General features: G+C 30.7%; 1 protein-coding gene and 1 pseudogene across 2 annotated transcripts in view; both read right to left on the bottom strand.

Annotated features, from left to right (window-relative positions):
* Nucleotides 1-17,262, bottom strand: part of LOC108729211 (uridine phosphorylase 1) — a 32,585-nt gene that overhangs the window by 10,384 nt on the left and 4,939 nt on the right. The window contains exon 1 of one of the 2 annotated variants that reach the window (XM_018458216.1): nt 5,292-5,617. The exons of the other annotated variant lie outside the window; for it this stretch is intronic. Within the exon in view, the coding sequence (XP_018313718.1) occupies nt 5,292-5,413 (122 nt within the window). The 5' untranslated portion in view covers nt 5,414-5,617. Of the gene's footprint in view, nt 1-5,291; nt 5,618-17,262 lie in introns of those variants that run through there. 2 annotated transcript variants of the gene reach the window in all.
* On the bottom strand, nt 5,726-8,806 carry LOC108728290 (uncharacterized; annotated as a pseudogene).

The raw sequence follows: 17,262 nt of genomic DNA on the forward strand, positions 1-17,262 counted from the left end.
GAATCCTCTGCGACATGTAACAGTTTAATATTTGTGGAAAATGATTCGATAAAATGGTTCAATGTTTATACTTTGACATGTAGATTTAGGAGTAAAAATATGAAGGTTGTGGAATATGGATTGTCAGAAGCAATATCTATATAAAGATATTATATTTCAAATACAGAAATAGGTCAAGATGGAGCTGAACAGAACAATAAAGTGCTGTTTGCTCACCTTAAGGCTCGCTGGATTGTTTGCTTTTTCAGACTACCTGGAAGAGTTTTCTATGGAAGAAAATACCAATCGATAGTTTAGGTTCGCCTATTGTTCCTGGGTGTATGATATCGCTCGACAACGTAAATGTATCCAGTACACTTCTTTAATTTCTAACTTGTTATCAATAGCTCCGATTTATAAACGTGAAATCACAAGCGTTTATTAATCCGTTTAGCTATGATGATCGCTAAACTAATGGACAATATTCACGAGTCACATTTGTTATACTTCGACATCTGTTACGTATATGGTATCTATGTGTTCGAAGAAATTATAAATGCTTATACAATTTGCCACAATAGAGTTTTACTCATTATCCTTTAACAATAATAAAAGTAAAAGGCTGTAAGAATAAATCTAGAATAGGAAAGAAAAGCTAATAAGAGTCTGTAACTAGTGAATTACTAAATACTCGCATGTATTTATATAATTTACTGCGTTTATATAAATAAATATTTTGTGATTATTATGTATTAACATTCGTATTGCTCTTCAGCTCTTCTTTCCTATTTAGTCTTTAATTATTCTTTAATTTGATTTTTATTATATAATATGTCGACTTTTATCGCATGTGATATTTAAATGAGAACATTCAAATCTTTTTCGTTACTCATGAATGAATAAAAAAAAGTTCCCAGAAAAAAATTTATGAAAGATACGTTCAATGTTTGATGAGACATATATTATCATAGGAAAAGGTATGTTACAGTGTTTGATCTTCTTATCAGTATATTCCTCACATCGTGTGTACAACTTGTAACACTGTCCACGTTGTCCTCTCGAGAAATTTTACATGCATAACCAGTGTGAAGATGTGTGTGTGTGTGTGTTCACCAATTTCCATCTAAATGTCTTACTATGTATGCAAGCTATTCAAAAGCTACCATTTGCGCTTCTTCAAATACATATAAATAGATGAATGTGAAATAATTATTAATTCATGTCTCCATGGAAATTTGAAAAAAGTCTCGGTTTTTTTTTATTCTCAACGATATGACAGTTAATTAATCAAGTCTCGGATTATGTTTCTGATAAAGTTCAATAGAAATTATCTGGGAAATAAGTTCTGATGTTGAGATCGAGTTACTTAATAAAGTAAATAAAAGACTTCTAAAACTGATTAAACTTTGAATAGACAGATGCAGTAATATTTTCTTTCCAATCAATTTAAATTATGGAATTCAATTTAATTGGATTGGATGGAATTAAAAATTCAGGGTTTATTTTTCTGATCTAACGTCGTTGATTAAAAAGTTATGATGACGAATAAACGTTGTTTTTTGTATCTTCGAACGTTGGTCCGAACAAGAAATCGTCTTCCCTATCTGTTATTAGATAAAAATCAGAGGAGAGAAACAGATGTATAATATTTAGGATTACTCACGTCTTTTTATCTTTTAATCGCAATGAATCCTTTATTTCTTCTATTTCCTTCGTTATCGAATAAAAATCGAAGAAGGAAGGTCCAGACAAGCTGATTTTTTTTTTCACTAACCATAGCTTCAACCGTCTATTGCTTATCATTATCAACGTGATTTGAATCTTTGAATTAATATTAATCTGTGAAAAAATTGTTGCCACCCGGGAATACGTGATCCGATCACAAAGTTTCTCCAAATCCTTCCCTTTTATCCTTTATTACGTAAAACTCGGAGAAGAAAACCAGTTATATAAATTCATATCTACCTAGCTGTATCTTTTTATTCATAACTGTAACTGTTCGCCGTCTTATTAGCAGATAAAGAGATTTCTTCAAATTCTTTATTTCTTTTATTCCTCATCGATAAAAATCAAAGAAAAGAAACTCCTTAAGTGTCAAATCACTAATCAATTATTTTTTCATTGATCATAACTTCAACTATTTGTTGCTTATCATTATTAATTTGATATAATATTTTAATCTTTAAAAAAAATCTTGTTTTCTGCCACCCTGAGATATCATCTTCGAGGAAAACTATCCAAGATTTCTCATTTTGCGTTATCTGTCTTTTGTATGACTTTGTGACGGGCTTTTCATTATTCTCTTCACGCGAGCTCGACAGAAACTATGTTCACACGCGAATAATATAGGGAATGTGAAGATATACGGTCTGTTGTCTATACTACAGAGTTGTGTTCGCCATATTTCCGTTATTACCATCGCAAGACGCAACCATGCATCTTCGTTTCATCGTCAGAATAGTATTATCGTTCTATATACCTCTTCTTCGCGTATCTCGCAATAACTTCTCATTTCGCTCATACTGAAGAAAAGGATAATCGAGTTTTTCTACTTTAAATATTCTACGATAAATGTGAAAAATGCATCTTTTAGTATATTAAGGAATGATTATGGATATGATTATACATCAGTCTGTCCCGAAGTTTGTAAATTAAAATATAACAAAATATAACAAAAAAGTGTTAAAAAATATAACTTATATAAAACTATTTGCCATTTGTCATTTCGATATTATAATATAATTTTTTGAATAAAGGTTAAAAACTGTGTAATTATAGTCATAGATTATACGGTCATTTATTCGTAAATCACCATACGTTAACAGTGTTTGATTGACATGCACTATCTATGTGCGACTCACAAACAAATAGTCGTTTAATCGTAATTAATTTAAAATTACCTTAATTAGTCCAAAATTAGCAGTTTAAAATTGGATACTTATAATTAGCCGTTTAATCATAATTCATCTAAAATTAGTTAGTTCTTGACTTTTACGTTTTAAAAACTACTGTTCGGACAACAAAAGACAAAATACGTTTATAATTTATTTTTTCGGAACACATATGTGTTCCGAAAAAATAAATTATAAAAGTCAATAAAAAAATCAAATTGACTTTATTTTGATTCTTAACGTCAATAAACAATCTAATTTTAACAAAAAATCATCACTTTGACTTTCATGACGTCAAAATAAAATCAAAATAAAGTCATTTTGACGTTCTTTTGACTTGGTGTTTCTTGTTAGCGTAATTTAAATAAACTATTGCTATACCAGAGTAATAATTTTATTAATGCCGTAGAGTGATGTATTACTTACATGCATAATATTAATAAATTAATTATGCAACAATTTATTTATAATTACGTAAAATGTCAATGTCAACGTTACGAGCTATTACGTATAATTAATATTGAAATATTCTATAATAGAATTAATATGGCATATAAACGTACAAGAGAAATTATTCCATTTTCAACAATTAATATATGTAAAAGAAACATATACAAATGAACCAAAGTTTGCGCACATAATCTTTTAATACCAACGAATTAATAATGCACGTCAATTCGTTACAATTCAAAAGCGTAAATACTCCATTTTCTCATGTAAAAAATTTCATATTCACGATAATAATAATTTATAGCAGAACTACAAGAGCGACTTGTTCTAATACAATTTCCAATTTATTTTATATTACTTTAAAAATATAAACGGAATTTATCGTTTGCTTGACATTTACAGTCTTTTTTTTCTGAAACGAAATGTAGAGTTATGGTTGAAATTAAACTCGGCAAGCGAAAACGAGGGTGTATTTTTCCGGCAAGTCACGAGTCGCTCGACAGTATTCACGACCAATACCGCAAGAAAAATCGATTCTTGTGGTCAGTCGAGTTTGTTTGTTGAGATCTAGTTGCCAGTTCCCCGTAAAAAGAAAAAATGTCTCGTCTAACTGCGGTACTACCTGATCTCTCGACTCTCCGTATTCCTGTCTGCTAACTTTACATAGGACAAATACAATGATCTAACTCCGTACATCGTAAAATGGATTTAATGGAATAAAATGGAAAAAGCAGCCTTTCAAACATCAATCTATTTGTGTATTTATTGCATGTTAGTTTTTATAAGTTCTGTATTTTGACAAGTTGAAATTGACTACGATATATCAATAAATATTTTCGCTTGCGTAAATTTAGTTTATTTGATGAAATGAAATGACAAATCACAAACACGTCAGCAATTTATATTCACAATTGTACCGTAATTTTTAATTTCGATCTTTTGACAATAACACTTTGTGTAAAACAATATTATAGCTTTTAATATTTAATTTTTAAAATTAATTCTTACATTTTCTTTATAGAAAAATCTTTCTTTTGTCAATCATCAAACATAAATTCACATCATATATAAAATTAATTTTATATACAAACAATCCGTAATTAAATAACATTGTGCAAAAAAAAATTAATCCATCAAGTTGAAAAAATAATTTACGTGTGCAGTGACTTATGAAACTGATCAAATAATTGTTATAAAGTTTTTTTGAAACTGTTTCTGTCTCGATTGTCTTCTTCAAATCAATCGTTAAGTAATTGTTGTGTACACTTGATCAATTTTGTAAATCACTGTATAAATGAGTTAGTATAAACATAAATAAGTGAAGAAGAAAAATAGGCGATTTAATAATATTTTTTGCATGAATTTTACAATTTCCAGAATATAAACTGCGCGCCGATTATTTTTCGATCTTGAAATATACTAAAATGTATTTTACCTAAACTAAAGCCGGAATATGTAATATAAAAGTATATAGTATAAAATTCTTAATTGTAAATTGATTTATTAATTTTAAATTGTATTTATTTAAAATTTTTATTCTACGAAATAGTTAATTTTTGCTCGTTTCAGTTCGCTATAAAAATTTAAATGAAACCCAAATTTTTCACTAAGAAAAATATCTAAATGAAAAATATCTAGTTGAATTAATCGGAATTTTGGTTAAAAATGAATGAATCAGAATTTTCTGGTTGAATCCACTAATTCTACACTGAAAGAAAAGATTGGCTGAATATGGCATAGCATTTTTAATTGGTTACAGCAGCCAATTAAAAATGCTATTTTATCATTTAATTTGCTGCAGCAGGCAATTTTTTCTTTCAGTATAATTGAGATAATCAGAATTCTAATTAATATAATCAGACTCTTCTGGTTCGTTCTCAATGTTCGTCTGATTCTAAAACCGATTCTTGATGGGCCGAATCGCAAGGTAAGACCTTCCAGTTTTCATTGTCTGTAAAAACGCGCCCCTACCTAACCGGATTGACGTATTCTCTGGGTTCCATGACCTTGTCCTTCTCCATAGGTAGCTTTAGCGAGCAAACGTGCTCCTCCGATTCGTCCAGAATCCTGTCCTGGCAGGCACACGTCGGCATCCTGATTTGTTTTTCAAATCACAAATTGCACCACTTTGAAAATCAGTCGATCGTCGCGCGAGCGAAGAATCTTGAGAAATTGGTCGATTCTGATTTTTGCCTCCGAGAGCGGTCCGTTAACGATATCAGATAGCACGATATAAGTCGCACGTTTTGTGTCGAGCTGATCGACAATATCAGAAAATAGTTGTCGGCGATTGCGACGAGAACTTTATATGTCACTCGAGACAAATACCATGCCTCATTCCCACTCCACTACGTCGCTACCATTCGTGACTACCAATCACCGAACACGTTCTCTTCAAACACGGATGCACGCATAACCGGTCACTAGCTGGTGCAAGCGCAAGTTCCCGATCGCCAATGCAGACGTCGTGTCAGTTCACACGACTATCGATAGCAGAATACATATATAGGGTAGGGATGAGAGATCTCGAATCGATTTTCTGAAGACCTGATCATTTGAAGTTTGTTCGCGTCGCAAGCTCCAATATGCTCCTATCATAGTTCCTACTCCTACTCACTCCATCAAGCGCGTTGGAGTGAATAAGAGCTATGGTAGAAGCATATTGGAACATGTTGGAGCATGCGACGCGAACAAACCTCAAATGATTCAGGTCTTCAGAAAATCGATTTGTAGAGTCCGATCGAAACCATATTTTGACCTCCGGTCGAAACCGACAACGAATAGGTATTCGATTATCATTCAATTTTGATCGAAAACGAAACCCAAACAGAAACTTGGATAAGTCTTACTAAAAAGAGAGGGAGAGGGAGGAGAGAGAAAGAGGAGAGAAGGAGAGAGAAAGAGAGAGAGGGGGGGGGTTAACGAAGTCACATTTTTTAGAGTCGAAATTGATATTTTTGGATTAATTTTACAGAGACTGTATGATTTTCAGAAATCTGAATGAAAAATTTATGTACTCTTTAAAAAATAAGATTTTATTAAAATATATCTAACTATATAATAATATAATAATATTGCATCCTCAACTTTTAAAGAAATCAAATCACAATTATTATTATATTAGGATCATGTCAAAGTTTGTATTCAAATTGTCTTAAGCTTAATCAACGAGTTAATAATTAAAATCGAACAGTTGTTTTCTTAAATGCTCACCGGCGTGTTGCAACTTGTACAGTTTCGGTACACCCACCGAAATTTTCTTTTAATTTCAGCCGAAATCGAAATCAAACCGAAACCTTGATTTTTTAACGAAACCGAAATTTCGGTCGGACTCTAATCACTTGCACTCAGTGCGTTCTATTCGATGCTCGCAACCATTTCATCCTTAAGTCTATTTTCTATGGCTAAACTTATCGTGTACAATTTTGGAACTTAAAGTGAGATAGGTATACACTTGATATTTGGCGAAAGCGAAAAAGAGAGTTCTAATAGGAATAAAAAACAGACTTCTTGTCGTTTATCAAATGTTAAACAAGGACAAATAATACTTGCAATGTGATGAGCCCCAAGTAGGACACACCCCGGATGAAAAAAAAATCGATTCATCTAGTCTAGCGGATCGAGGTGGCTCAGGTAGCAAAGAGTTCCCGTCTTTAAAAGGCAATTTCAAAAACCAGATTTACGCGCAGAATATCCCATTTTCAAATCTTATCCGGATGAGTAAATCTGCACACTGAAAAAAAAGATTGGCTGCTGCAGCGAATTAGCTGGTAAAATATGGCACAGCATTCTTAATCGGCTGCAACAGCCAATTTTTGGTTGCGATAGCTCATTTGCAATATCAGTATAGGATTTCGATAGGCTAACACAACTAAAAATTGGCTGCTGCAACCAATTAAAAATGCCATATTTAGCGAATCTTTTCCTTGAGTGTAGTAATAAGGTAAAAATTTTATTTAAAACACGATTTCAATTTGTTATAAAAATGTACATAGAACTTTTTGTTCTATGCTTTAATCACTGCGAAAGCGAGTATCAAAGTTTCGATTGGACAGCATAAAGCATTTTTGGGCAATTTGAACATATAGTTACACTGAAAGAAAAGATTGGCTGTTGCAGCAAATTATATCATAAAATATAGCGTAGCATTTTTAATTAGTTGCAGCAGCCAATTTTTGGTTACGGCAGCCAATCGAAATCCTATACTGACATTGCGGATAGGCTAACCCAAAATTGGCTGCTGCAATCAAAAATTAGCTGCTGCAGCAATTAAAAATGCTATGCCATATTTTACCATCTAATTTGCTGCAGCAGCCAATCTTTTTTTTCAGTGTACATCTTATTTTCAATTTAAACTAGAAACTACCTCGATTAAGCACTCTGCGTCTATGTCGTTAGCCATTTTATTTTATCGATCGACAACAGCCGCTTGCAAGTCTCTTAATAGTCCGCTCCATTAGCTCTTTATATGAGTTCATTAGCTTTCTCCGATAATAAAACGTTACTTCAATATTAGCAAATATTAGGCCCAAAATTGACATATTCGTTTGACTTGTAATTTGGAGTAAAGCTTAAGTCTACAATGAGTCTTAAACTGTAAGAAATTTACCAATTATAGTTGATGATTTTCCTTTCATTCGACTGTAATTGGTCAATTTTTTACGATTTGAAACTTGAAGCTTAAGTTTTACGCCTTAAAATCTCATTGTATAAGACGCCGTTTTAGATAGACTATACCAAATTTTTTTTAGACCTGTTAATTTATATTTTTTGAATCTAAAAGAATCTAAAAATTATTATATAATAATATATATATATATTTATTATATATTAACTTCTTATAATAAAAGTATCGTTTCAAAACTTGATATTTTGATGTAGAATTTAATAGTATTACGTATCTCTCGATTGAAAACTAACGATAAGTGCAAATTGAAATCTCGAAAAGTACATCCGTGAACTGTAAATTCTGTAGCTGTAGGAGCGTTCATCATTTTAAGGTTGATCTCGGATAGAATTGCACTTATCGAATTTTTCGCGTTTCACGAACTAGAACCGCAGTGAGAAATAGCAGTGCGAAATAAAATTCGCTGTCTCCCTTTTTGCCAGACCGAGAAATTGGAGTTATTTTTGCGCGACTACAAGGGTCACCGGAGACGTTACGTAACCAACCCCCTCGATCCACAATTTCACACACCTGCTTTCTCCGAGGAAACAGTTCGGGGCTCTTTCATTTCCGTCTGTATGCTCATTTCTTTCTTACACTTGGACGTATTTCTCCGTAGGAAATTATGGGAGTAAGTTCCATTCGCGGAACTTCCTCGAGCAATTCGTTTATAAATTGTTCCAAAGCTTCCCGCGGGATATCGATAAATAAATGTCATCTCGACGGACCGGCTGTAGGCACGCTTTCTTAATAACGCTCTGGTGAACCACCTTAATTTCCGCCGTGCGTTTTCGAACCATTAAACGCGCGAAATTTCATATTGCCGAAATAACATACATTTCTGTAATAGTGATATTTTTTTTTCTTTTAAATGATATATAATTAATAAAATTTTTTTATTTCTTTATAAAAACTACCATTATTTTTCTAATGCGAAGTGTGATACCACATTAATTTTTCGTGATAAATTCTTCGACAAATTTCTTTTTTTTAATATAAAATTAGCGAAAAGTTCCATCACTGTAGTGTCCAACAAATATACGTATCTCTCTTTTCTGGTTGTTTAATTGCGTTTCTAATAATATACGTGGATCACTTTTATTTCCGGCTTTTGTTGTATTTGTATCGACGCACGAAGAGTTATAAACTTCATATTCTTGACACTGGTAATATCAAAATCGATCTTACGTCACGATGACGGAAAATGCTTATCTTCCGTACTTTCGAAGGTCAGTCGTTATTTATTTTGTCGCGATCACGATCACTTTGCGCCAAATAAAAATATTAACATTATATATTGATTTTCACAGTTTACGAGTTATTATTCGTGCAAATCATACAAGCGTGATGAATCGGAGCAACAAACAGGAGTGTTAGTCGCTCGACAATCTTCGTATCGCGAAATGATGCTGAATCGTCGCTACTTTTAGACTGACGCCAACCAATGCTGTACTTGCTACATCAAGTGCACCACTGCATTTGAATCGTCTTTTGGCAAGCAGAAAATGTCTTAAGATAGCATAAGCTTAAAATATTCACACATTTGATATTTATACATTTTCGGTACAGTTCAATAAAAAATTAATAGATATAGTTTAATGAACTATCAATGGCTGATGATATAAACAAGTAACATATACAAGATTATAATTAACGATTGAAAGAAAAGAAATTCTTTGCGAGCTAAACTTCTGCAAAAGGAATGTAAATAGCAAAATCAGAATTTTTAATTAAATTTAACATTTCGTTATAAGTTTATCTTTTTTCACTTTATTAAATTAAATTTATTTTATATGTAATATTATAATGAAATAATATAATCAAATTATGTTATGTGGAGATATTTTTTCGTCAATCAGCTACATAATAACTTCGTTCCACTTTTTCTTCTTTCTAACCTATTCAGAGAGGTCACAAAAGTCTTGTCCATCTTGCAGTAATAATTGTGTCACTTCGTGTTTCACTACACTGACTTCACTTCAGTAAGTACAAGATAACACGATATACTATTATACGCTCGACGCTCGACTCGATCACGATGCGCGATGTATGCGGTACAGCCTTGTGTCCACGATGCTAGAACTTCCCGGTTTTCCGTAAAAACTGTAAGCTGATTGGCTAAACATTTCACGATCCGAGAACTCGGATCGAGTTCTAAAAACAAGGTTTATGCCGCGATACAAAACAATAGAAAGAATATACACATTCGCTCGATTCACGCCAACTTGTGCTAACTTGCACGATAATAAAACTGCCATGCCTAGGGTGCGCTAACGTTAACTAAAATTCTGATAATGTTGCATATATCTAGTGAATATAACTAGATGTTTTGTAGATCCAACTGGAAAATATTAAACAAATTCTTATAGTATAATCTACCAAACGGTCTAGTTATAAAATCTCGAGTCCTGTTATAATAACCAGAAATTCTACTAGATTTAACCAAAATGCATTTAACTATATACATCTTGTTGATACAATCAAATCATTTTTCTCAGTGTGATCAAAGCTAATTCTATTGAAAGATTGATCAAACGATATTATGGATTGGATGCACATTTATCGCACATCTGATAAAGTAATATACGTCAAGCAGACATCTATTACGATTATCTAACAGAATACATTTTTATAAAAATAGATTAGTTGCACGTCCTAATCAATAGGTGCTTTTCATTTAATGACACATATCAACATAAACATCGTTCCGTCTTTCTTGGCATTCAACAAGTAACAAAGATGAAGCTACACTTGTATCATCTTATGTCACTAAATGGAAAGCACCCAATTACATATAGATTATAAAGTAGCAATCATAAAGATTTCAATCTGGAAACGTAGTTATGTTTAATTTCTTTATCAAAAAAATGTTGAGATAATAAAAAAATGCTGCGATTCGCAGCATAATCTAACTGGATAAAATTAATAAATATAGAATTCTGACGCAAAAAAAGGAATATATCGTTTATTCTTTATATTTTTATTTATGAAAATTTATTTTTGAATCTATTTAGACGAATCTATTTAGAAGAAAGGCATGATGTTAAGTCGTGACTCATATCTATTATATCAACGAAACAATATTTCCGCGAAGCCAATTAATTTTCTTGTTGCGTTTAAGCGCATATTTCAACAGTTTCATGTAATGAGGAATTAATAGTATAATAGTAACAGTGTAAAAATAAAAAGACACGGAATTTTATGACAATTACTCGCGAATTAGCTTATCAATGGAAATTTAGTTAACTCAATTTGGTAGAAATACCTTTTGCTGAGTAAAAACATATCGATTCGAAATTTTATATATACACACACATATATATACAGGATGTAACTAAAATAACGCCCATTAATCATACAGTGCTATTCCTAATAAAAAACTAAATCCAAAAAAGTCCTCTCCATTTTGCAATTTTTGCAATAGTTAACGAGATATTAATTTCTAAATATTGCCTAATTTCTAAATAAACGGATAAAATCGATGTATAAGACAATTTTGAGATATCTTTCCGTGTTCTTTGTCAAAATTTTGAAGATTTTTCTTAAAGAACTCTTAAAGTTCTTTTGGGGTTTAAAAAAAATATTGCGAAAATTGCAAAATGGTAGAGGACTTTTCATCTCAATTTTTTATTAGGAATAGCATTGTATGCTTAGTGGGCGTTATTTCGGTTACACTCTGTATATATATGTATATATATAAAACTGAGGTACCAATTCAAATTGTGTAATCAAAATATGTTAACATATCCTTTTTATGGGGTTTTACTTTCTCGGTTCCTCAAAGGAAAGGAAGTGATTAATTTTATCGTGATGAATATTGAACAAGAAATGCTGCTCGCAGATTCTTTTTGATCATGTATACCTAGTAAAAAGTAAAAATTAAAAAAGTAAATAGCACGTATAAAGCTTTGGTGATGTCTATATAGTTATCCAAATTATTAATATAATATTTATTTGTTTATATAATATTTATTTTACAAATTTATTTTTCAAGCCTCAATAGAAAATTCGTTCATAGAAAAATCTTGAAGAAAAGTCAATAGAAAAATCGAAAATCGAAACAAATGCATTTACCGTTCTACCAAATCAATACAATCAATGCGGCCAAATAATTTTCAATTTAATTAGAAACGCGTGTAAACTTCGCTTTTTGTTGACTTTTCGCTTGCTGCTCTACTTATTTCAAACTTGTTTTTCTTCTCTATAGAAGCGGAGCTCCGTTATACAAGCGATCACATTGTCGTCTTTTTGTCCAAGCTTTTAATTTCGCTTCCTATCGCACGCGTGACGTATGTACAACAGCCAAGTGCTTTTACGGCATCCATCCATTTTGAATTTAATCGATGAATATGAATTGAATAAGCCGTATCGTGTTCCACACCAGGCAATGACACCCCGATGCTACAGTAATATCCGTCGCCTCGCAACTGATATCTGATAAGAGTCGTCGATATCTCCCCGTTTCAAAACCTTAGAACTCAACGATGTGTATGCAAATTTACATTATCAGTTGTGAACACGTGTAAATGCAGCCTCGCATTTGTAAATTCAGACCTAATGCAAACGACAATTGCGATCGCATAATGATGTTTATCATGAAACATATATAATGCAATATGCGAGAACGTGAGTGATCCGCATTATCAATATCAACACGACATAATGAAACATGTCTCATTAGCTTCAAAACTGCTAATGGAACAATCATTACTTCGCACGGTTTTAGGATGTGTGGAACTACCATAGAAAAAGGAGGATTTTAAAAAGGGCCTGATGTTTAAAAAGATGTAACTAAAGGAATAGTGATTTTTTAGATTTTGACTTTATGTGGATACGATAAAATTATTAAAACGTTTGTGGCGTTTGGGGAACATTTTGAAAATTAAGCGCGAATATGATATTTATCTAATTTCAGTATTCTTATTAATTTTTGAGATGTTTCCCAAACGAACGTTTTAATAATTTTATCGTACCTAGGAGATTAAAATTTACAAAACAAAATAATATTCTTTTACTTATATCTTTTTGAGCAAACATGGGTCTTTTTGACATTTTCCAAAAGAAGACTTTTGTCCAAAAAGATGCAAGTAAAAGAAATAGTGTTTTTTGTAGTTTGATTTTCTGAATACGATATAGTTATTAAAAAGTTCGTGATGTTTAGGGAACACCTCGAAAATTAATCCTCTCAATATATTATAATGTACATCAAATTTGAAGACATTATCCGTTGAAATTATTTAATTCTATCAACATTATATGAGATCAGATCTGTAGTCAATAGACTTCGGATTCTTATGCAATTTCATATTTTTTTAGAAAGCAGATTGGAAAGTAATATCAAAATAGAACTTTGTTCTTATTAAAAAAGCATTCTAAAAATGCATATTTATTGGTACATATTTACGTGTTTGTGCAAATTTGCATATTTTGTGCACATCTATGAAAAATATCTGCATAAAAATCCGACTAGTAACAAATTTATCCGTGCTCAATTTTCGAAGTGTTCCACAAGCGTTACAAAATTTTTAATAACATTTTCGTATCCGAAAGGTTAAAATCTACAAAAAACTACTATTTTTTACTTACATCTTTTTTGGGTTGACTTTTTAACATTAAAATCCCTCCTTTCAAGAGGATTAAAAATAAAGAAACCATAAATTCTGATGATATCAATCAAATATTCTGATTATTTCAACTAGATCATATTCAATTAGAAAGAAAATTCTGATCCATTTTCAATCAGGATTTTAATTAATACAACCAGACTCTTTTTGCAGCATAGCAAACACACATTGAGTTTTTTAAACAATAATTACAGTAAAAGCGTATAATTTTTAAATTCTTGAAATTTCACAATATCAAGATAAAATTATATATATTGCACTTAAAATTTTGTCATAATTATCAAAAAATAATTTAAACGTCCACGATTAATATATATACGTATATATAATAATAATTTTCTCAAAAGTATACGTTATCTCTGTTAAATATTTAATGTATATAATAAAATTATAATAATATATAATATAATAAAATAATAATAATTATAAAAGTGTAATATAAAATTATATAAATCCAATATGAAAAATACATTTTATTTCATGGACAAAACTAAATTTTATTTCTGAGATAAAATGCTTACTTTCTTATCTTCGTAATTTTTCTTAAATTTAACGCATATCATATGATTCATATCATAGATAGAAACACGGAATTATGGAGCGTATGCGAACAATTTTCAATATATGTATGATTAACTGAATTTAATCCATACAAATTAGAACTACTAACACATACTGAGTTCATCATATCACTTCTGCGTTATTAACAGTACGTTCTGTGTTGTTTATTATAGATTTACATGAAAGGGAGATTTATTGAATTTTAATTTAATTTACATTTTCAACAAGGAGATAATTGAACATATCAGGGAAGAGAGGATAAGTACATGGTCAGTACAAGAGTATCCATGATCTGAGCCGCATAAACAAGCGAAAATGTGTTTGACTATCGCATATAGAATATTCGAGTCTCTAATTCGATCGCTTTTAATTGACCAATGTGTTGGTATTGTGCAGAGAACGTATTATCACATTGTTCCTGACCTGACCTCATTTTCGCATACGAGCTTAAAGTAGCACCGGTCATACGCATTAAATTATGAGATCGCACATGACTGTTTCCTCGAACTCAGAGATATATAAAATTTATTACAATTCTCCATGGCATGATAAAAGCGTTTTCCCTTCTTTCTGTGTCAAGAGAAAATCGACATTCAAAATTAAAAATATAGATACTAAAATTCAGGTCAGGATCTAATCTAATATTAAAGCTTTATTTTAAAAATTCCTGTTTACAAAAATACCAAACAAGAAATGTAAATTAATACCATTAAACGTACATTATTTTTGCATTGTAACTTTTTAACGATCAACTGTTTAATTATATAATTAGGAAATAATGTTCTAAAAACAGTTCTTTAAATTTGAATAATAGTCCCGCACTCTTCTGTGACTCATTTTACATCCCAATAGAAATGTGTGAATTCCCTACAGTGAAACTCATCGGTCGTAATCGAAATATTCTGTATGAAGGCAAAGGCAAGAGATTCGTTCTGACATAAATTGTACGTTTCAGTATCTCCAATCTCTTTGATCTTAATCGAGTCCTTTTTATGTTCTACACAGTAATTCTTACGTTACGTGACGTTATGTACATTTCGAAAAACTTGAAAATTAAAATGTTATAAATGAAAAAAAGGTTAACTCGCTATTTAATATCGAGGCGATTCTAAATTTATCTCCATTTTGATTCGTCTCGAAAATTACACGATCAAGTAAATACTGTCTCCACGTAAATACATATATGCTTGATTACATAATTGACGTCCGCAACGAATAAGCTATTACTAGCGGTATTGCTGGAAAGCTTCGGAAATTATTGATCCTACCAGCGATACAATCAAAGTTCACCGATGTAACCAAGTTTATTTTATATTACGTAATCTAACACGAAAGGCGAGCTTAATCATTAATGATCATCGATCATTTGAATAATGCGGATTGCGCGAAACACGATTGCAAATGTTCCTACGATTTTACTGCGATTTCTCCCCAAATTGATTCTTTTTTATTATATTACCAATAATTGTGTATAACAAGTAATTGTTATTAGTAGAAAAGATTATTAATAATTGTATAAGTTATTAAATTATAAATTAAATTATATTATATTTAACAATATATATTCTGTAATATTATAGTTTTATTTATTACTTATTATAAATACACATAATCTTTTGTTTTTCGTTGAGAAATGAACGCACGAAAGTCGAAAAATTCATTAGCGAATTCTATGAGTACGAATTTCGTACACTATATACTATGTCCCAACTTCAGATTGATTCTGCGGTTTACGTTTACGTGATCGTAAGATAGTAACGTATTCGAGAAATGTTTCGTTCTCCAGAATGGATCATTATCATGTATGTGGTATGCTTGAAAATTCTAAATATACGAGAAAATTATATTCAGGATACCTAAAAGGTAGAACATTTAAGCTTCTGGCAGTCATACGCATAAACCGAATATGTAAGATTTGGATGATGTTGGTTTACGTTATGAATCAGTACAATGGAATATGAGTACAATGAAATTACACTCCGATGGCGTAAAGTTAGCACTCTAAGGTGCCCTTAAAATTCCCTTAAAATTCCGTAATTCTGATTGGAGTTTCCGGTTCATTTTTAAGAGACAAAGAGTTTCACTTTAGTTAATAAGATGTATAAAGTTTTGTTTAATAATCATTTTTACACAAAAAAACCAATTTTTACATGTATACGGTTTTTAATTCTGAATGTATAATGAAATAGAAAGTTTATAAACAGAATTATGAATAAAAACATGAAAAATTATGAAGAAATATGAATGAAAGTAATGCTGCAAAATCTAGATTCGAATTGGGAAAGATTTTTGTTGTTGAAAATAAAAGTGAGAGTTATTGAGATATCGTTTAATGATACTTCAAGTTTCAATCAGCAATAAAATTATTAAGTATATAATTATTAAGTATAATCATTTCTATAGCAAAATCCGACTCTTTTGATTTCAAAAGGAAATTGTTCAGATAAAGATTAACTTATCATGAGACTTCAATGGATTTCTGATGATAAAACGAAGATATATAACCTTTTATGTGGATGGAAAAGCACAAATGTAAGATTTAGTTGTAATTAAATTATAATTGAAGTAATATTAAACACGCGGAAAATTGCGGAATACTGATATTAATAAGAAATAGATTCTGCCATAAGTCAGAGCAGTAAATTTTAAAATATAAATAACAAGAAATAAAATATCCTTTCATTTTTATTAAGTATATTAAAGAAGCCCCATATGTGATCGAAATAAGAAATAAAAATGTAAAACATTACTTACAATCCTTATTATCATATTATAATATTTAGAATACTAAATAAATATTAATATCCAGTCTATTTCTCTTTCTTCCTCTCAAAATTATACATGAATAATGAATATACAATAAAAATAAGAATAATAAATTAATGAATAAACAATATATTTTATTGTGTATTTAATTGGTCAACTAAATAAAAAAAATGTTGAGCTTTGTGGTTTAGAAAGTATGTAGCATAATAATATTGTGAATAATGCTGCAAAACGAGTATTGTGTCACAATACATTGTGCATAATCCGTGTAGATAAAATAAAAAAAGAGGGAAAACTCGTGACAACGTTATACATTCCCCTCGAG

The sequence above is a fragment of the Mycetomoellerius zeteki genome, unplaced genomic scaffold (assembly GCF_001594055.1).
Source record: "Mycetomoellerius zeteki isolate Tzet28-1 unplaced genomic scaffold, Tzet1.0 scaffold114, whole genome shotgun sequence".
NCBI lineage: Eukaryota > Metazoa > Arthropoda > Insecta > Hymenoptera > Formicidae > Mycetomoellerius > Mycetomoellerius zeteki.